A 20,827-nucleotide genomic window follows, 5' to 3' on the forward strand; every position below is an offset into this window, starting at 1 on the left:
TCCTCCTAACTGGGTGATGAATTGCAGTGATATGAGACAGTGGCAAGTGGGAAGACGTGGGGGCTCCTGGGAGTAGAGTAGCAGCCACCACTCTTGCTAAGCAGGGATGAGACCTGGGAGGATGCTTGAGTTCTAGTCCTGAGCTGGGACTGGGGAAAGCGCCATGCTGATGATCTAGGGATCCTGCCCTGGCGCTGATCCCTTCTCCCTTGCCAGTGCTGCCTTAGCCCCTGGGGGAAGCTGGGGGATGGGTGGGGTGAGTTGATATAGTCTCAGCCCTCCCAGGAGGCCATGAACTCACACACGTGTCTCCTCTAGGACAGGTAAACAGGATGGGTGCCTGGGTCAGCTGCTCCCTCCCTAGGTCTTTTCCTCCCACTCATTCCCTGGGGGTGGCTGACCCACCCAGCTATCCTGCTCCACACCCAGTTTTCTCAGCCAAGAGCCACCAGGATGCTAACCGAGACACCCTTATGACCACTCTCAGGGTCGCAGCCCCTTCCCTTCTGGACGCCTGGGATCCCCACTGAGGACTGAGGCCAGTTTCACAGCTCCCAGGCTCTCTGTGGGCTGGAAGGTGTGGAAGAGGGTGAGAGCAGTTACCTTCAGGTGGCAGTATGGGAGAGGAGAGAGATGGAGAGGCAAACGCTGACTGAAACTGATTGAAAGACCAAGAAAAGGCAACTAACTGACTCTTGTTCTGGTCCCCTGACCTAGGCTGGCTTACACCTAGGATTGGTCCTGTTCCCCTGGGTTCCCTACCCTTGCTCCCTGGAGGGGTCCTGACTGTGATTCCCTTCTCCAAAGTCTCCTCTACCCGCTGCCTCCAGTAGATACCAACTGCCTATCTCCTCAGATGCCCCCATCCCCACCCTGTGCCCCAAATTCCTGGGGTTGGGAAATTGAAACACTTTTGTACCTATCTCATTCCATTTCTCCCCACCTCCCTGATGCATGGACTCCCTCTCTCTGTTTCAACACAGACTCTCAGACTCACAATTACAGCTCATTACCCTATCGGTGGCTGGCCCTGAGTCACACTAGTGGGGAGGGACTCTGGGCTGCCCGGCCCTGTCACCTTCTCCCAAGCTATGGTATAAGGAGTAGTGGCAGGGAGGAGGACTGTGGGAAGGCAGGGGAGTCTGGGAAAGGAGAGAGAAGGCTGCAGACCTAGAGGGAGGGAGAACAAGGTCGGGAGGAAGAAGAGAACACAGGAGGGCACACGGACACAGAGGAAGAAAAAGGGCAAGAAGAAGGAAGCTTGGGCGGGAGGAAGACACTCAGGAGAGAGAAGGAGCGAGACAGAGATGAAGTTGCGGGGGTCTCTGGCCTGCCTCCTGCTGGCCCTGTGCCTGGGCAGAGGAGAGGCTAGCCCACTGCTAAATGCAGGGGCAAGCGCTCAAGGTGTTGGGGAGGCTATTGGACATGGGGTGGGAGATGCCATTAGCCATGGAATTGGAGAGGCCTTTGGCCAAGGGGCTGGAGAGGCAGCCCCCTCTGGAATCCGGGATGCCGTGGGCCCGGCAGTGGGAGATGCTTTTGGCCATAGGGTTGGGGAGGCCATCCACCAGGGGGTTGGCGAAGCAGCCCATGCTCTTGGAAACACTGGGAGTGAGGCTGGCAGACAGGCTGAGAATATCATTCGACATGGACTAGATGGCGTCCACAGCTCCTGGCAGGGGATGCCTGGCAGCAACGGTGCTTCGGTGAGTGGCTGGAAGGAAGCTGGGTGTGGAAATGGGAGGCTGTGGGCAGCTGGGTTGAGAATCTTGAGAATTGTTTGGAAGGATGAATGGGGAGCTTATTAGTGGCTGTCTGAGGCAGTTTCCTTCCATGTTATGCATCCTTCCTCCACGACCTTGGGGTCTCTACCTGCCTCTCCCTATGTCTTGCTCTGGCTCCTCTCTACCTTAGTTGCTCTGCCTGCCCTCCCCTCATCACAGAGTGAAAAACACGCTAAGTGCAGGCATGTTGTCCTTGCAGGGAACCAATGGCCAACCTCCATCTGGAGGCCACGGCACTTTTGGCTCTCAGGGTGGCCTTGGAGCTCACAGCCAGGGAAATCCTGGAGGTTCAGGGACTCCCTGGGGCCCTGGACATCCTGGAGGCTCAGATGGCAGCTTTGGAACCAACTCTTTGGGACGCTCCTGGGGCCAAGGAGGCAACGGAGGGTCACAAAACATGGGGACCAATGCTCAGGTAAAGTAAGCGCCCCAGCCCTGATCCTGCCACCTCCCTCTCTTCAAGCCCACTCTCTCCATGCCTCCCTTGTCCTTCAGATCCCACACTCAGTCTCACCCTCCCTGCAGGGAACTGTGGCCCAACCTGGTTATGGCTCAGTGAGGGGCAACTCAAATACAGAGGTAAGAGGAAGAGTCTGGGGCAGAAGAGGGTGTCTGGGTGCATGTGATAGAAAGTGGGAGAGACCAAGAGGAAAGAAAGACAAGGGAGGGAAGGGCTTGAAGTGTGAGGCAGATTGGCCAGGGAAGAGAAGGGTGTGGGAAGGAGGCAAGGAAGAAAGGGAAGGAAATTAGATGAGGATGAGGGAGAAACATTCTGAGAAAGAAAGCCAAGCTATAAGGAGCAGGAGAACCTGGCCTGTGGCAATGGCTTTGACTGAAGTCTCAAACCTCACCTGTTCTCTTCCTCTGCAGTGCACCAACTCCCCACCATCCGGCTCAGGTGGAAGCTCCAGCAGCTCTGGGGTAAAAGAATGGGCAACCTGAGGCATTTGGCACAGGGAGAAAACAGAGAAACTCTGTTTCCCTCAGCCTGGGCAGGGAATATGCCCGAGCAAGAGAGGAAGGGGACAGAGGGCAGAAATCTTGGTGTTCTCATTTTCAGTCCTTGCTCTGGTCTCTTCCTGCCCTTCAGGGAAGCGGAAGCAGCAGCAGTGGTGGTGGCAGCAGCGGCAGCAGTGGTGGTGGCAGCAGCGGCAGCAGTGGTGGTGGCAGCCGTGACAGCAGCAGCAGTGGTGGCTCGTGCGAGTGGTGAGTAACGCTTAGCGGCGGGCGCGTCGAGATGGTGGCAACGAAGCGGCAGTGGTGAAGTGGCAGCGGCAGCAAGCAGCAGATGCTTAACAAGCGGCAGTGGTGGCTTCGATAACTTGATGGTGGCGTGGCACCAATCGCGGCGGCAACACTTCGGCAACAGTGGTGGCGAAACGGCGCGAGTGGTGGGCAACAGTGGCAGCCCCGGCAACAATGTCCTAGCTTAATTCTGGGGGCAACTCGGTGAGTTCTGCTCCTTTGTTAAAGGCAGAGATAGGCTTAGGCCTCTGGGGGTCCCTGCTGAGGAAACAAACTCCAAGGTCTTCCTGAAAGCTGCCAGCCTGGGATGAGCGGCATCCCGGGCAGTTGTTATGTATCCCGCCCTCCCAGCAGGATTCCTTGTACAAGCACTCTGATTCCTCCAGAAGAGGTGCCCTGCCTACTTCCGATCACTCTATACCCTTATCTCTGCCCTATTACGGTGAAGATATTCTACCTCCTGTCTAGCCCCTGTTCCACTTGGCAAATCCGACTAGAGCTGAGGATAATGGGTGGAAGAAGAGAGGTGGGCACAGAAAATCATGACACTTGCTAAGGACGCTATCAGGAGAATGGGGGCCAGCCCTCCCATGTGGAGACTTAAGGACATTTACAGAGCTGTGGTGCAGACAAACTAATATACGTAGCGTACACATGAGGCCCCTGCACTTTGGTGAGAGCGCCGGGAAGGGACCACAACCTGCAGCGGGATTAGGGGGCAGCTCCGAGAGGAGGGCCTGCAGAGAGAGCACACTGCTGGCTTCCTTGGGGACCAGTCTGGAAAAGGTGTCAGGCAAGAGGAGGGAAGCAACTAGAACGAGCCAGATAACATAAGCTGCTTTGATTTACTGCTCCTTGTGCCACCCGCTTTTCCCCCATCTAAAAGTGACCCTTAGAAAATTCTAGGAATTGGATCAAAGCAGATACTTAGGCTCCCAGGTAAACACTCTAGAGGCTCTATCCCCTTTCTATGTTCGAGGAGAGCGTGAGAGGAGAGGAGAGGCAGGGGCAGGGCAGAGGGAGCCCCAGCCTGCCCTCGGGCTCCACGGTCATGGCTTTTGTGAACTTAGGCTCCAGAGGCCTGGCATGCGGTGGGGGTTGGGGAGCAACAGCTCAGAATCCCCAAAGTATCCTACGTTTCCGAATACGGTTGGCTACGCCTTGCTTTCTCTGTGCTCTGAATAACTTCCCACAGTGACTGACTGGCTAAAAGATGGGAGGGTGTGGAGGTTGGGGAGAGAAGGTTAAGAAAATACAACATGGCTGGAAACTATTGGTCCCTTCCAAGTCCTTTTAAGATACCAGGTTGACGTGTGTTTTCTCTCATAGAACTACAATGCTGGCTCTTCCTCAGGTAGCAGTGGCGGAAGTGGTGGTGGAAATAAGCCCGGGGTGAGTGTCTGGTGTTCACAACTGCATAGATCTCCCTCGATTGTAGGAAGGAGAATAAAAGGCCCCTCAGATAATGGGAGAGCAACAGCCAGGGCAGAGAATGGGGGTGAACTGCTGCTGAGTGAGGGGGGTAGACATGGGCTAGCCTTGGGGTTAAAATGCTACCAATTGAGGGCTGGAATTAGTGTCTGGGGGTGGGGAGCGGGGGACTGAGAGACGCTCTTCTCTTTCTCTCTCCCACAGTGTGACAACTCAGGGAATGAAGTCCGAGTTTCTGGAGGATCTGGGGGTCAGGTGAGAGCCAAACTTGGGCGTAACTACAGTTCATTACTGCAGCTGTGCCCACTCATCGTAGCTCCGCTGAGCCCTACTCCTAACTCTGACCTCCATCCTTACCCTGTCTGTGGGGAATTTACAATTTAGAGGAGGAAACCAAGCACGTAAAATTATTAACAGTCTCCAAAGTAATAATTAATTGCAAGTCCTTATGTGATATACCATAGATAGGGTATATCACAGATAGGGCTCTGAAAAATCGTATGAAAACCAGTCCTTTTAGAAACATAATCATTTCAATCATACTATATCTGGCCAGTGAACAGAATTCAATGATCCCTTTGACCGAGTTTTGAAGTGGTGTTTTGAAAGCCTACATTCCCCTCTTAGTTATTCTGGAAATTTGGGCTTTCTGTCAGCACCTGCAGCGCTGACAGAGGAATTGTGAAGCCAACGTCCACCCAGATCACCTAGGGGTCTTGTGAAAAGGCAGGTTCTGACTCAGCAGCTTTGGGGTGGGGCTGAGAGTCTGGTTTCTACCAAGATCCGGGTGAGACTGACGTTGCTGCTCCATGCCCTGGCGTGTGACCTGCAGGGTGAGGAGCACGGTCTGTGGTGCTATGTTGACAAGGCTTTCTGAAGAGCTCCTCAAATACTGGGTTTACTAACCCTTTACGGATTGACAGGTTTTCAGAAAACTCCCAGTTCGTAACTCTATTTCTAGTTCTTTACATAACCACAGTCTTGTATGGTTTCTGCTCTTGAAACTAAAGGTCTTTATTTTTTTCTAGCACTACTAATACTTCTATAATTTCATTTTAAAATTTAACTCTTTAATCCATCTGGACTTTATTTGGCTGTATACTGTCTAGTCCCACTCCTCGATTCAACTAGGCAGACCCTACACTTTAGATCAGACTTGTGTGTACCCTTATGAGGGGAAAATCAGATAAAAACAGAAGGGAGGAAATTGATAAAGTATAACTAAGTTTTTCACCCCCAAACTTAACTGGTACTCCCAGTTTGTGTATTGAATCATTTCTACCACTGATTTAGAACATCACTTTAAAATACCTTAATATTTAGGGAGTGCTTCCGGGAGTTCTATTTTGTTCATTCACTTCATCTATTCTGGGACGGCAACCATTCTGCTTTATCTATGGTAGCTCTATGGTACATTAATATCTGCCAATACAAGTCAGGGCTGCTTAAATTTTCCTGTTATCTTACCTATTCTTACGCATTTATTCTTCCAAATGAGCTTCAAGATGACTTTGACAAGCTCCAAAATAGAATTTCATTAGGATTTTAAGAAGAATTGTGTTATATCATACATACATTTGCAGGAATGGGCCTAGAATCTAAAACAAAGATTTGTGTTTCATCCCTCAGATCAGAGGAGGACAGAGAGACCCCAGCAGCTTTGGTGATGTCAGGGTAAGGAGACCAACAGGTCTTGAGAATAGGGACTGTGGCAGCACTAAGTGGCTGGAAGTCAGCTCTCCAGCAGCAAAATTAACAGAACAGATAATTCCGCATCCTGGCCTGGTCTAAATTTTAGCTCTGGGAATGAGGAGGTACTGGTGGGTCTGGGATTCACACCAAAAGGTGAAAGCAGGACTCAAGAGGAGACTACGTCTCATGTAGGTGGGCACTAGGCAGTTTACTTCCACGCCACCTCAGTTCCCACTGACTCTCCAGCTGGCGTCACCATTCTGACCAATGCAGAACATCAGCCCGCACTGGATCCTGCAGTTTGAATCAGTTCATTCCAACAGCCTGTCTGGCTCCTGCCTCAATGCCAGGGGAGAATTCAGATACATTGGTGGCCAAGGCCCTTCTTATTGGGCAGCTTGTAAACACGAATAGAAACAGGTGGTTATGGTACCAATAAGCATTGTAAATGAGCAAAAACCTGATCCACAAGGGGGTAAAACAAGATTTGCCAGGGATGATAGAGTTACCCAGAGAGATGGATCACTCTAGGGATCCTAGGAAGTCCTCGGTCATGCTTACCTCTCAGTCCCCTGATTCAGGAATTTCTCACCTACATCCTGCTATCCTGCCCTTTCATCCTGCCTGCCTCCTCTGCCAACTCTTCTCCATTTTCTCTCTTCTCAGGAGATAAGCAAGGAGAGCAGTCGCCTCGTTGGGGGCTCCCAAGGCAATTACCAGGTGAGCAGGGATGGCTTTAGGAGAAGGGGTGGCAGAATATGGGGACAGAGTGCCAAAGGCCTGGGAAAAGAAACAGAAATGTCAGTTTCTTGCAAGCTGCTCTGAACTTGTGTCATGTGACCATCAGGAGGCCAAATGGGGGTCTGGGATCCCCATCGTCCTCGATTTATCTATTCTCTCCCTCTTTCCAACTGCAATCACAGCCATTACTTCTGTGAGGGAAAAAACAGCCAAAAATAACAAAAATGGCCAGGAGGATAGTTTTTGAAACCAAACTTAAGAAGGCAGTGTTGAGAAGTGGAAAAGCAGTAAACTTTGAGTTAGAAATGGGGGTTCAAATGCCAGCTGGATCACTTGTCATCTGTGTGTCTTTAGGCAAGTTGGTTGACCTTTCTGAGCCTGGGCTTCCTCTTGGGTAAAATGGGGACGACAAAGCCCAACTTGCTCACCCTCAGTTACTGCAGAGCTCTCTGCATCATAACCAGGCCAAGATGGTTCAGGGTCCAGACACAGGAGTCTAATGTGGAGACAGATCTTGAGGCAAGCTGCTGGACAGCTCTAAGTTTCAATTTCCTCATCCATAAAATGGAGACATCGCCACATAGGAATGTGGCACAGGGCTCGGTGCATAGTAGGACACATTAGGGAGTGGGTGGGGTTATTCTAGGAAGCAAGTAACAAGTCATTCCAGGAAGGTTTTCTGGAGGTGGGGTTCTTAGGTGCTGTGTAAAACAGAGAGGCGAGTTACAGAGAGCACACTGCTCTTGAGCAAAGGCAGTGGTGGGCGGGCTGGGAGCAGGCAGAGACGGGCTGGCGTGCATGACAGGACGCATAAGCCTTGAACATCAGCCTCCCTTTTCCCCACCCAGGGGCAAGGGTCCAATGGGGGAGGTGAAGCTGTTGGTGGAATCAGTAACTTGGTGAGTGGAAGTATCACCCAGCCTTGGGCAGGGATCTCCTGACACCCATAGCTCCTAGCCCTGCCTCCTGCTCGCAGAGTAGGTTCTTACTCTCATCCCATTTCTCATTGTTTCCTTAGAACTCTCAGACATCTTCTGGGATCTTCGACTTCGACACTTTCTGGAAGGTGAGTTCAGCGAGTCTGTTCTTCTCATTTTCTTTTGGAAAACCAAACCCTGTCCCTTGGCCCCACAGGATAAAGTCCTCTTTCTATAACAACCAACAGCAGTGGTCCTTGACCTCTCGCTCCTGAGGCCCTGAGCCAATTACATAGGACCCAGTTTGGTCATTTTTTTTTCTCTGCAGAACTTAAAATCCAAGCTGGGTTTCATTAACTGGGACGCCATAAACAAGGTAAGTAAGGGTTGGAAGGCCATTGTGTTCGATCTTTGTGGGAGAGGGATGTAGACAAGAAAGCTAAACCTCTGCTTGATGATCCAGGAAAATAATGATGATGGCCACTAAGAGCATTTTGGCCAGTGCTAAAAAAAAAGGGAGGGTGGGCGGGGGGAAGAACAGTAGAGACCCGAAAAGAGAGGAGGAGTTTGGAAACAGCTGGGAGTTGAGGATGAGGAAGGAATGGGCTTCTTTTGTGTCTTAACATGCAGACTTGAACAAGTCTGAGCCTCAGTTTCCCCTTTTGAAACCTGGAGGTTAATGGAAGAGTATGAAGGCACCATCCTCAGGAAACTAGAGAGGCCGGGTGGGGACGGACTGCATAGTCAGGTGGAACTGAAAGGCCAGATGAGGACTGATGCTGGCAGTAGAGGGAAGGAGGAAGCAAAGATCTTCTGTGGACTGGATGAGTGCCCTGTGCATACATAACCTCAGGAGACACTTGGGGCCCAGAACCCCTTTCGCCTTCCTCCTTGCAGGGGAACCCCTGGCCCGACTGTTGTGACATCAGAATAGTAGAGGGAGTGGACTGGAAGGAGCAGATAAGGGTAGATAAACAATCCAAACAAATACCAAAGGCTTCTAGAAGCTGCAATTGGCAGCCCACTGATGTGTTTTGTTTGATCCATTTTTTAAAACGAATTAGTTGCCAAAGTTTAAAAGTTGAGAGACTTCACAGAATGACTTGGGTTCCAGGCTTTTCTGGAAAAATTTGGCAACAGTGGGCTCCTTTCCAGGGACTGAAATAAACTGGAACTGAGTAGCAGCAGCTGCTTCTTTCCATGGTGGCTTGCTCTCTCAGAGCTAAATGCCCCCTGCCTATCACAGTCGTTCTATCCACCCAACTGGCCTCTCTGACCAATTGAGTTCCTAACCTTTAACTTGATAGAATGAAGATTAGGATCATGCCCTCCAAAACCTTCAGGAAGTAGGGGTGGGGATGGTGGTAGGCAGAGGCAAAGAGGCAGCCCAAACCTCAGGAAAGTCAAAGTCTGCCCTTTGAGGTTAAGTGGGGAGTGGAAGATAGGACATACAGACGTTCCCAGCTGCAGCACAGTTCAGATTCGATTGAACTAGATGAACAAAATAGACCGTTTCTGTTTTAGAGAGAGCAGTCTCTGGAAGGGGCAAGACTCCTTACTGTGGGCCATGGGGAGACCAGGGGAAGCATAGGGAACTTGAGTCTGATGAGGGAACCAGGGCACATACAGGCACCTTCCAGAGAGCCAGAACAGACAACCAAGGGTTTCTGCACATCTGGGGACGGGGAGCAGTAAAGCCAGTGCTTGGGATTAGGCAGGATTCATTTGGGGCAGCTTCTTGGAGGAGCAGATCTCCGAAGAGGGGCAGGACAGAGTTGGGCAGAGAGGAGAATGGAGAGTCCCATCTCCTTCGCAGTGAGGGGTGTGGTGAGGGGGCTGAGGATTTCCTCCAGAGTGAGGACTAAGGACTAAGGACAGTTCCTGGCAAGGTACGGGGGTTTTCAAGCCCAAGCTGGTATATCTGAATTTGATTGGATGACAGCCGTGTACGAAAAGGTCCCTGCAGATTTCTGGAGCAGGGATCCAATCTACCCTTGTCTTGGTCTAGTACACCCTGAAGTCCTATTCCTTGAGCTCCCTCTTAGAACCTATTTCTTTGCCCAGGGCGAGAGGAGCTATCGCGTCCCGTGACCTCCAGAAAAGGAACTACCAGATGGATGAGAGTCCCCTACCCCTTCTTAAAACAACACTATCTCACCACTAACCTCAACACTAGCCCTTGAAATAAACCTTAGCTGCCCCACACTCCTGGTCTCTGCTCCTTTCTTACATCTCCACTGTCGTCCCAGGGGGTCTTGGAAGGGCTGACTTCAGCCCCATAGCTTTGGTAAATGCCGAAGGTGGCATGGCAGGTGAAAAGGCAGGAAGCTCTGCAGGCAAGTTCTGGTCCTGAGGTTTTGCTGCAGTTATGTTCTGCCAGAGGCTTGAGAAAATGGGATAGAGAAGAATGCTCTGTATGTGCTGGGGGCAGGAAGGGTGCTTAATGGCTCCAGAGATCTAGCTTCTCTCTTCCTCTGCTTCCAAAAATAGTTTTCTGGTTCCTAAAAACACCCAGCTTCCCCCTAAACCTTGGTCACGTGCAATTCTGAAGACTGAGCAGGAGTAGGGGTTTAGATGAGCAAGGGGTCAAGCTCCCTGCTAACCTGCTCCCTACCTTTCATCCACAGGGCCAAGTCCCACCCCCCAGCACTCGAGCTCTCCTCTACTTCAGCCGACTCTGGGAGGTAGGACGATTCTCGCTTTTTGAAGAGCTGGGAATCTTGGTCATCCTGTCCCCTCTCCCCTCTTCCCTCAAGGCAGCCACCCCAGCTCCAGTCTACCTGTCACAAAATTCTCCCTTTTCATTTTTGAGATTGTTAATCTCACCCAAATCTTATCACCGATACCATCAGAAATTCTGATACCCTCAATCTCTTATATGCTTATCTTCACCTAACCTCAACCTACATGCAGCCTCCAAAACCCATTCTTGCATGTGGTCTTGAAACTTTCCCAATAAGCTGCCACACATCACCCTCTGAATTCTGTCTCTCTTTGGCCCATTCATCTTTCCTTCTCCCTCCAGGATTTCAAACACAACACTCCTTTTCTGAACTGGAAAGCAATTATTGAGGTAAGGGCGACAAAACCTCTCATTTCGGGGTCGCGAAGCCCAGATCTGGGGACATGGGGTTCTGGGAACTTGGCAGTGGCTTCTAGTTTCTGTCCCAGTTCCTTATCCTTTCTGCTGAGGGAGGGCGCCTCCCTCTCTTCCCACTTTTCTCTTTATGCAATGCTCAGTGGGGGTGGGGTGGGAGAGAGAAGCTGTGAGTCACTGAAGGAGCAGGGTGGCAGGTCCTCCCTAGGATAAAAGCTCAGGCCAAGAGTTAGGGCACTCACAGGTGTAGGAACATGAAGCTGGCTACTGTCTCTGCTTTGCTGCTGCTCCTGCTGGGCGTGGCCTGGCTCCGAGGGAGCCCCAGCTTGGTGGGTACTGCAGGGTGAGCGGGTGGTGGGGACCATGAGGTGGGGAAGAGGGAGGGACCTCAGAACTAAAAAGGGGGGCACTAGGGAGGAAAGCTGAAAGGAAACAGGAAATATGGGGGGTAAGGGATTCAGGTCATCATTAAGTGCAGGCAGATGCAGGGTTCTGGGAAGGGTAGACAGGACCTCTGGGTCTTCCAGAAAGCCATACCTTGAGTCTGCATGGCCAGTGGCCTTTGGGAATCAGGACCCTTGGGCACCGAGGCAAGAGTTGCTCACTCACTCATCTACATGGGCCAGACACTTGAGATTGGACAGGCGGGGCCATGCAAAGGGGGAGGTCAAGACCTTCCAGCTGAGTGCTGTCATGTACTCATGTAGCACCAGTGTGGCCATGTCACCTGATTCTTCAGGAAAAGTTAGAAATCTGATTTTTAATTGCTCATAATGAATTTAATTAGAAATGCATACCAAGCAAAAAAATGTCTGGAGGCCTGGGGTCAACTAGTTTGTGACCTCAGTACTAGGGTAACAGTGGAATTAAAAGTCAATGTCAGATGTGGATAAGGCGGAGTTAGGAAGAACATCTTAACCGTGCATGTGTGTGTGTGTGTAGGGGGTGGATAAGATGGAGTTAGGAAGAACATCTTAACTGTGCGTGTGTGTGTGTGTGCGCGTGCATGTGCATGTGTTGTGATAAAATACTGCGATGTGTGTACGCGCAGGGATGTGTGCCGCAGTGTGTTTAGGGTGGATAAGGTGGAGTTAGGAAGAACATCTTAACTGTGCGTTTGTATTGTGTGTGTGTGCGTGTGTGTGTGTGTGGTAGGGGGGGCTGGTGGCGGTAGGGTTCCTTGTAGAGAAGTGATGATGGCAGAAGCTAAACTTCTCTCCTACTGCTTAGAAACATCCCCTTGCCTTGCTCAGGGAAGGGTAAGCGGCAAGCGCATCCGCAGTGTGTCTTACGTGGCTCCATCTGCTCTCTTGTACATCTCCCCTTTCTTTCTCTTTGACCCAGAGCTAACGCTTTGCCTCTGTGGATAACAGCCCGTTTTTCCAAGGACCCTGTAGAGAACAGTGTTTGTGAACAGGAATCAAAGGGCCTATGAGGGGAGCAGGGTTTGGTATCAGCAAAAGGTGGGCTGAGGCTGAGGGGCCTGGGTCTGCCCCAGGGGAGCCTGTGTGGGCACCACTCATTTGTCATTCTAGCGCCATCTCAGGCCAGCCTGCTAATGCTCCAGATGCCTGGGTGGGGGTGGTATTGCCACAGCCAGTTCTCTACCCTTTCTCCCTAACACTAAGTGTGGAAATCTGTCCTGCATCTATTTGGGTCATTAGTTTCCTCCAGGCTCACTGCCCTCTCTGTAGGCAGCATTTATCAGGGACCACTGAGAGGGGTGGGGTGGGGTGGGGTAGGTGGGGTGCTGGTGCTCCACAAGGAGGGCAGACCCTAGGCAGCAGGGTGCTGGAGTCTTGCAAGGCTGGCCAGGCCTGAAGAACCGGGACGCCCTAACCGTGACTCCCTCTTCCTTACAGGGTGCCAATGCATCATCACTCCAGAAGAGGGCGGGCGGTGCTGGTCAGGTAAGTCTGCCTTCAGACTGATCTTGTAGGCTCTTGGTCCCTCTCTTGTTCCTGAGTCTGGCCAACCAGAAATTCACTCCGCCACTCTAATTTTCTCAGCCTGGTGCAGGATGGCAAGAGGTAGCAGCTGTAACTTCTAAGGTACGATATCTGCCATGCGACCTCCTGATTTAGACCTCGCTTATATCCTTGGTCTCCTTCTTTCCCCTTCCAAGTAACACTTGGAAGGAGTTGGAAGAGGTAGCGAGGGAAGGAAGCGGGGCCATTTGGGCTAAGAACACAAAATGAAGTGAGAGTGTGGGCTCTGGCCGGCTGAAGGAGATTCTAGAAAAGAAAACACATGACCCAAGGAGGGGAGAAGGCAGGGGCTTTGAGAGGGTCCGGCTAGGGCAGGGAGGCGGGGCGTTTTCCAGAGCAAAACGCCTTCATACCTTCTGTCCTGAGCCCCACCCCCACCCCTGTTTTCTGCCGTAGAACAATTATAACCAGCAGGCATATCCTACTGCCTCTGGTGGGCAGTACCCAGCCAAGATCCCTGCTAAGGTAAGACATGCAACTGCCCTGTTTACAGTGGGAGTCTCTGCATGGGGGTAAGCGTGGGAGGCTTTTGCTACCAGGGTCCTCTACGTGGGATGGCTGAAGCCAAGTCCTGTTCATTTTGAAAGTCATGTCTCTCCACCCCTTCGTGGAGAGACTCCGGCTCCCTGAGAACAATTTGGAAGTGGAGGGTAGAAGGTCCAGTGCTCTTCACACCCGCCCACTCAGAACACGTTACAAGGGAGCAGTAGCTGCATCATATGCCATGGAGAAAACTGGGAACCGATATCCTCCCAAAGATAAACATATATTCTAAAAAAAAAAAAAATCACATGACACATGGTGGAACAAACAGCCTTTCTTTGTGGTTTCTGCTCTATACCTCTTTAACCGCTGACCTTTTGTGGGTAGCGGGAAGGGAATGAGTGGGAGGGGGGAAGAAGGTGGACTGGCACTTAGGCAGAGCTAGCCCAGGAACTGCTGGCTGGTGGGAAAATGAATGCTTCATTCCGTAAAGGAAATAAAAGGAAAAACATTTGAGAATTTTGTTGCATTCAGTTGCAAAGAAAGCAATCTTATAAGTTCAGTAAGTAAATGTGCTAAGTACTCATTGGGCTGATGAATTAAAAACAGGTGGTATTCCCTCCACCTTTCAGAATATAGCCCTGCCCTTGGGGAGAGGCCTCCCACTGAGAGGTCAGCAGTTCTGCTGACTGAGAGGAGGTGAAGAGGCAGTTCATATTACCTGTGGGTGTCTACTTCGCCAATTATTTGTGGCTAATTGCCATCCACCCCGCAGGCAGAGGGAGACCTACCTATTTTCCCTCACTCCCAGGGGCTGTGTGTGCTCAGGGACCACATTCAGTATCATCTTGGATAAAATGTACTTCGGATGATAAATCTGCCATGAAACAGATTCCACGGGCTGAATGTCCACAGTTCAGACCACAGGACCTTTGAGATAATCCTGGTCTGAGCCTGCCCCAGTCACTGGGCCCTTCCTGAGGCCTGAGGACATGGCAGAGTACAGAGAGGTCACTGTAGCCCTCACGTTACCTCCTCTGATCTCTTTACAGGGAGGAGTCACGCTTTCTTCCTCCGTAAGTACTGGGGCAAAGAAAATCGGGCTTGTGAGAGAAGGGGTTTGAGGCCAGAGGTGCAGGGGACTGTGCGACGTCCACTCAGTCACTCTCCTTGTCCTGCAGGCTTCCCGGGCACAACCTGGCCTGCTGCAGTGGGTGAAGTTTTGGTAGGTGAGTGTCAGGAGCTGCATCCAGGTGCTGAGGCACTGTCACCTGGGGGCAGGGCTGGGATCGTGGCATCTCCTTTGTTCTGGGTGGATGCTCTAAAGGCACTGAGGAGGACAGCCCCGCGAGGGTTGTGGGGAAAAGCTCATAAGAAACGACTGACTCGAAAAGCACCCTCTGAGTGCTGAGTGCAGGCCTGACGGAGGAGGGACCACGAAGGGACAGAATGACACACTAGGTGAAGGAGAGGGACCGGAATAGGAATTGCGGGGGGCAGGGTGACTGCAGAGAGGTGAGCCTTTCAGGTGTAAAGGATCAGAGGCAAAAAGAAGAACTGAGTCACCAGCAAGGAAGAAGTAATGGATTAACTTGGCGGAGCCACACACTCTGTTTTAGAGGATAGCAAAACGAGGGGAACGGCAGGTCAGATTGGTAAGACACAGAGGGACCGTGGGAACGCAGACGCTGGCAGCAAGGATACTCGATTTCAACAGATTTAGGAGCAGCCACATTCTACCATTTGCTCTTTTCTTTTCTTCTAGAAAATTACTTCCAACCACAGCCGAGGCCCTGAAGAATGCCAGTTGATGAGGAACCTGACCGCGCCCCTCCCCCAGCTCTCTCTCTGCGCCAGGCTTGGTCTGGGCGCTGACACCTCCTTCGAGGTTGAGACCAGTCTGTCTGTGCCTTGTTGCTTCCCACCCCGTGCGGTGTCTCCTTGACCACCAGCCTCATCGGAAAACAGATACTTTCTTTACCTACTCCGTTTTGTGACTTGAAGTCACTGTGGCAATTCTTCAGGAGGAACTTCCTACTTTTGAGGTTTTCTACGGAAATAAAACATGAATCTTGTTTCTTGAAGGCTCTCAAATCTTGTTCTTTAATACTATACCGATGGCCGAGGTCGGAGAGGATGGAAGAGTGATTTAGGAGCAGATAATCTGTCTTCCTCCTGAGAGTGGCCTACAAAACGGTGGGCTGAGAGAGACAGGACCTGGGTAGTCCTGACAAGAAGTAGCCAGCTGATATCACTGGGCCTCAGTTTCTCTATCTTTAAAAAAAGACTTTCACCTAACCTACATTTGAACACCATGCTTACTGCCCTTGAAGCAGTCATAGGTGTTTGCTAGCCCGAAAATGCAATGAGGGAGCTATTCAAATCAGAAGGTGGGAATAAAGAGATTGTTCAAAGAGAGGAGATCTGTCCCAGAGAGGACGGGTGGGGGCAGGAACAAGAGTGAGAGGTGGGTAGAGAATATGTTGTGGCTTCGTAAGTGCACTGAAGGCTGGATGAGGGCATGGTTGGGTCGATGTGTGCAGGAAGCTGCAGGAAGTGGCTCATCTCCAACACCTTATCACGTGCAGTGGCCCTGTGCCTCCAGGATGCAGAGGGGCAGCGGAACACTTCTCCAGTAATGTGCCGATGAGAAAGGCAGAGGTTCTGGGCGCAGGCTGAGCCTAGGCTTATCATAAGCCGAGGAGCCCTGAGGACACGGCTGGAGAGTCAACAGTTAGAGTCTCTGAGCCAAAGCCCCATTGAGGTCATCGTGTATGTCCATATTAAGGAGCCCCCATCACTCATTCCTTATCTCATATCCCCATGGGGCGTAAGGACTAAAAGGAGGACCTGAAACACCCTGCCAGCCTAAGTGACCGCCTCTGCGATTGCACGTTTCCTGAGGGCATGACCCATCTGCTTTGGTAACTGTTCCAACCCCAGTGCTTGGCACAGGGCCTGGCACAGGGCCTGGCACAGTGTGGGGCAGGCCGCAAATAGTTGATGAAGAAATGAAAGAAATCGGGCCCAAAATGGACTTGGGGAAACTGATTTGATCAAACCCAGCCGACTGGGAGAAAGAGGACTACTCCTTCGCTCTGCATCCTCCTCCCACTTACGTCCCTAAGCTGGGGCTACTGCTTTGCATTTATCTTCAGCTTCAACCATGCAGGGAGCCTTGCACTACCTCCTGTGGCCACAAGGAGGAGACCACAGCTGTCCCAGGGCTGACTGACAGCTAGCTTCCGGGGGTGTGGGTGACTCTTCAGAGATAGCGGGAACTCCCGTCTCCTCAAGCCAGTCCCTGAGGGATTGAAAGGGAAGCTGAGGTGGTCAACATGGTTCTGGGTTCTTGGGTCATTCCCAGTCCACAGGGCTGAAAGCAGCCCTTTAAAGTTTAAAGTACCACCTGAAGCAGGCTAAGGCCCTCCTGTGTAAAGGACTCTAAAGAAGGGCAGGCCACCTCTTTCTCCAGCTTGAACCTCTGAAGCAGCTTCCTGACATCCTTTCATTTTTTCCCCTAAAATCCATTCTCCCATGACTGCTCAGAATCCTCCACAAACTTTTCGCTAGCCCTGGAATAAAATCTCAACTCCCCACCATGGCTCGGGATGATCGGGCTCCGGCTTCCCTCTCCAATGTCATCCGGACCTGCTGGGAAAGGCCCTCGGGGATACTGCTGTTATCTGCCTCTGGAACCCAAGATCTTCAGAAGTTTGGAGCTTTAACTGCTTTAGGTCTAAATTCAAATGTCCCTCTCAAACCAGCTCAGCCAAGGATAACTATGCAATCATTATAGCATCACCCTGTTTTAGCTTCTCCACAGAATTTATCATTCTCTGAAATTATCTTGTTTCCTTTTTTTTGGTTAGATTTTGATCTGTTTCCTCTACTGGAACATAAGCTCCACAGGACAGGTGCCAATTCCCAGCACCAAGAGCCAAAATGGCTGTTTAATAAATATTTGTGAATTACAGACTGGAAGGAGGTATCAGAATTAAGTGGGAGCAGTCCAGGAAGTCTTCCTGGTAGAAGTTTAAGCAAAGGGTACACAAGGACAAAGGGTGGGCGGCAAAGGAAGAGACCAGATTTGCTGGGCGATGTGGTTGCTTTCTTAAATACGATAACACTGTAGAGGGAGGAAAGGATGGGATAGGAATACCCTGAGCTCTGCTTCCCAATATCCCACATACCCCAATACCCCAGTACCCCACACCCTGGCCCCCTTCCTCTCCAAGTCTTGTCCCCTATATGTTCACCAAGGCCCCGAGGCCCCAGTGTGCCTTCAACTCCCCCATTCCTTCCCTGAACCCAAGATGCTGGCTCCCAGCCCCTAGGTGTGTCTGTAATGTAGCAATCAGGGCTGGGCCTCGCCTTCTACCCACACTCAAGTTCTGGCAGATCTGGGGTGGGGTGGGGGCAGGCCTGTGGGAAAACAGGGGTTTACTGGTGTGCTCAGAGAGGAAACTAGGAGGTCAACCAGACTTGGAGATGGGGTGATGCAGAGCCAGCTCTGTGCCACTGCCTGACCCATTAACCCAATGTGATGTGTGTAAAGCAATGCTGACTCCCAGGCCAATTCTCCCGCCAGCCATTATCCAAACTGCTGGGACCCTCTCCGAGTGAGAATCCCCCTACCTGATCGACCATTGGACACTGGACACTCAGGGATCACAAACTCCCAGAGGTGGTATAGATGCGGGAAAGAGGAGGAGCTTGGAGAGAGATCCTAGATTTTAAAGTTAGCACTTACAACATAAGTCATATAAAACCAAAATTATGCTTGAAAATCCATCAAAAAGGTACCAAATTGAAACAAATCATAAGTCCAGCATAGCCAGATTTTTCTCCAGCATAAGAACAGAATTTCTTTGTACACATGAAGCAGCTGGCTTGTGTTTAGAGGCATTTTTCAAAAATACCTATCTTTAAACACTAGAACTAGAACTAGAAATATCTTTAAAGACATATCTGTTGTGACAAGATGCTCATACTATATGAAGCATCTGGAAACTGAAGCAATTGCGTGTTCATTCTGGAATATATGCTCATTTAGTGCCATTAATCTCTTAGCTCTTTGTTTTTATTTTGCCAAGAGTGTACGGTTTAATTCATTGAAATGAATGCAAGAGTGTGTTCAGAGCTGCCCCCTATGGCCGTGCAGGCTGCACACCACAAAAGGGGCTAATGGGAGGTAACTGCAGCCTGCCCCCCAGCTCTCAGGGCATGGATCTAATTCATACAAGGTAGTATGTGGGCAGGCCAAGGCCCTTTGTAGGACTCTACTCCACAGCCCAGGAAAAGAGCAATACAGATGCAGGCTCTGGGATCTTGGGGTTTGAACACTGGCTCTGCCAAACAGTGGCTATGTGAGCTTGCTTAAATTACTTAACCTCCATATGCTGTGGTTCCCCTGCCTATAGAGTGTGGGTAATTATAGTACCTACTTCATGGAATAATTGTGATATTTCAATGAGATTGTGTATTTGAAGCACATATGAAGGCCTGCCATGTAGTAAGACATCAATAAATTGGCTAACACTTTTATTGGCAGCATTAGGATCAGGTGGAGAGGAAAATAGGGAAGTCAATTCGTTGCCAAAGAACTCTGGAGCCAAATAGATGATGGCGTTTAGAGGTGTTTGGATCATCTGTTGCTTTAGAGGCCAAAGTGTTCTTCCATTAGCATGTCTAATTAGAGTTGATTATATAATATCAGTTCTCTTTTGTCGATTCTTCATTCCTTCTGCTCCTGGGGTTGACTCCATGCTGACAGAATGGTGGTTAATGAGCTCCTTCAGTCACTGTTAATTAATTTGCAAGAATTCGTTACATATAAAAACTTGTGTCCTCCAGAAAACCTTTTGCGAAGTACTCCACCCACCTCATTTTCTCACTTGTCCCCTCCAGTAGCACCAATTGCACATGACATCCACTCCCACAAGGTCATCCGTGCTTATCAAGTGTCCCTCAAGCATTGTCTCCTCAGGTAACTCTGAAAAGGGGGAGATGTCATTATGAAAACAGAGGAGGCTTTCTAAGGCTAAAGAGGGATGGGATATTAGGGTCTGGGGTGTGGGGACAGCATGAAAATTGAACTGAAGTGCCAGCTTCTGGGGTTCATAAAGATTGTTTACGAATGACTGTGGCCCTCCCACCCTAGGCCTGCCATCTGTGTACATTGCATCAGGTTGGGTAAAGAGGCCCATTCTTAAATAAGGTCTCGATTTGTCCTGGCAGCATCAGTAGATATTCCTGCACCTCCTTATCACACCAGGAACTGGCTGGGCCACCTGAACCTCATTGTGGAGAGGGTTGCTTGATTAGGATGTGTTGTCACTTTGAGGTGATACAACTCCTGAGCTGGAGGAGTGAGGGTGGGGGGCGGGGCGTGCGATAAACTTAATGAAATGGAGTAGGCATTCAAAGTTCAGGGCCTAGATCCCATTTCTAAGTGGTTAGCTCTAAGACCTGTTTTGCTTTTTTGCCCCTATTCTTTGTCTTAGCTCAAAACAGTCATTGCTCTGAAAACCCAGGAGTAAGAGCTGGGCAATTGGATAATGGAAGGGGTCCAGCCCCGAAGGAAGAAAGGCGGAAGGATGCTTGAATTCTAACACGTCCAACAAATGTTGGCTCTACCTGTACTCTGTGTAAGGCACAGTACTGGGGAGATATAAAGGTGATTAAGATATAGTTCCAGATCTCAAGGAACTTAATGTTCTAAGAGGGAAATAAGAGAAGAACATAAGTTACTCTAAGTGCAATGCTAGAGAGATACAAATGAATCGATATGGCAATTCCAAGAAGGGCAAAATGTGTGGGGGCAGAGGGATGGGGAGAGAGGGAATTAGGGAAGCTTCATCCAAGATGGATGTTGGGTTCTTAGAACTAGAGAGGGGAGAAGGTTGTTTTAGAAATAAGGAACAGCATGGGCAGATGCGTGGAGGAGGAAAAAGAAAGGTATATTTATTTGATAAGGAGTCTAGTTTGGCCAGAATGTGTAAAAGAAGGTATGTGTAAAAGAAGTATAAGAAGAAAAAGTTAAAAAGGCAGGTGGAGGCCAGAGCGTGGAAGCCCTTCAACGCCAGTCTAAGGAGTTTAGACAGGGTAGAAAAAAAGCCTGAATTATAAGAGAAGGATGAAGGATATAAGGAAAAGAGACAAAAGCAAAAGGAGAGGTTACTTGGGTGCCATTGCCAATTCCTTGGAGGGACAGGTCCAACCTGTCTCAATCCCAGCTCCATTTGCATGAAGAACGCCATTGCCATCTCAGCTTCCTAGTGCCTAGGGCAGAATGTGAATTGAGAAATCTAAGGTAAGTGGTGAACAGTCCACATCTCTCCACCCAGAGCCCTGGGGGTGGGTGACAGGATCTGGGGGTGAGTCAGTAGGGTGGGGACCCCATTTCTGCTCACATCTGCCTCCCTGGGAATATAAAGGGCAAGCAGT

The 20,827-nt window shown here is 50.4% G+C and overlaps 1 protein-coding gene across 1 annotated transcript; it reads left to right on the forward strand.

Annotated features, from left to right (window-relative positions):
• Positions 1-1,053: 1,053 nt before the first annotated feature.
• On the forward strand, positions 1,054-15,437 carry DMKN (dermokine). Its single transcript, XM_039850114.1, has 19 exons — positions 1,054-1,706; positions 1,984-2,199; positions 2,310-2,363; positions 2,655-2,705; positions 2,875-2,984; positions 4,358-4,421; positions 4,665-4,715; positions 6,819-6,872; positions 7,742-7,792; positions 7,912-7,959; positions 8,139-8,186; positions 10,438-10,494; positions 10,836-10,883; positions 12,770-12,817; positions 12,917-12,958; positions 13,292-13,360; positions 14,431-14,454; positions 14,560-14,607; positions 15,144-15,437. The coding sequence occupies exons 1-18, from the start codon at positions 1,308-1,310 to the stop codon at positions 14,605-14,607; spliced, it is 1,482 nt and encodes a 493-aa protein (XP_039706048.1). The 5' UTR covers positions 1,054-1,307; the 3' UTR covers positions 15,144-15,437.
• Positions 15,438-20,827: the final 5,390 nt, after the last annotated feature.

Source organism: Pteropus medius, unplaced genomic scaffold (assembly GCF_902729225.1).
Source record: "Pteropus medius unplaced genomic scaffold, Ma_sr-lr_union100, whole genome shotgun sequence".
NCBI classification, from domain to species: Eukaryota; Metazoa; Chordata; class Mammalia; order Chiroptera; family Pteropodidae; genus Pteropus; species Pteropus medius.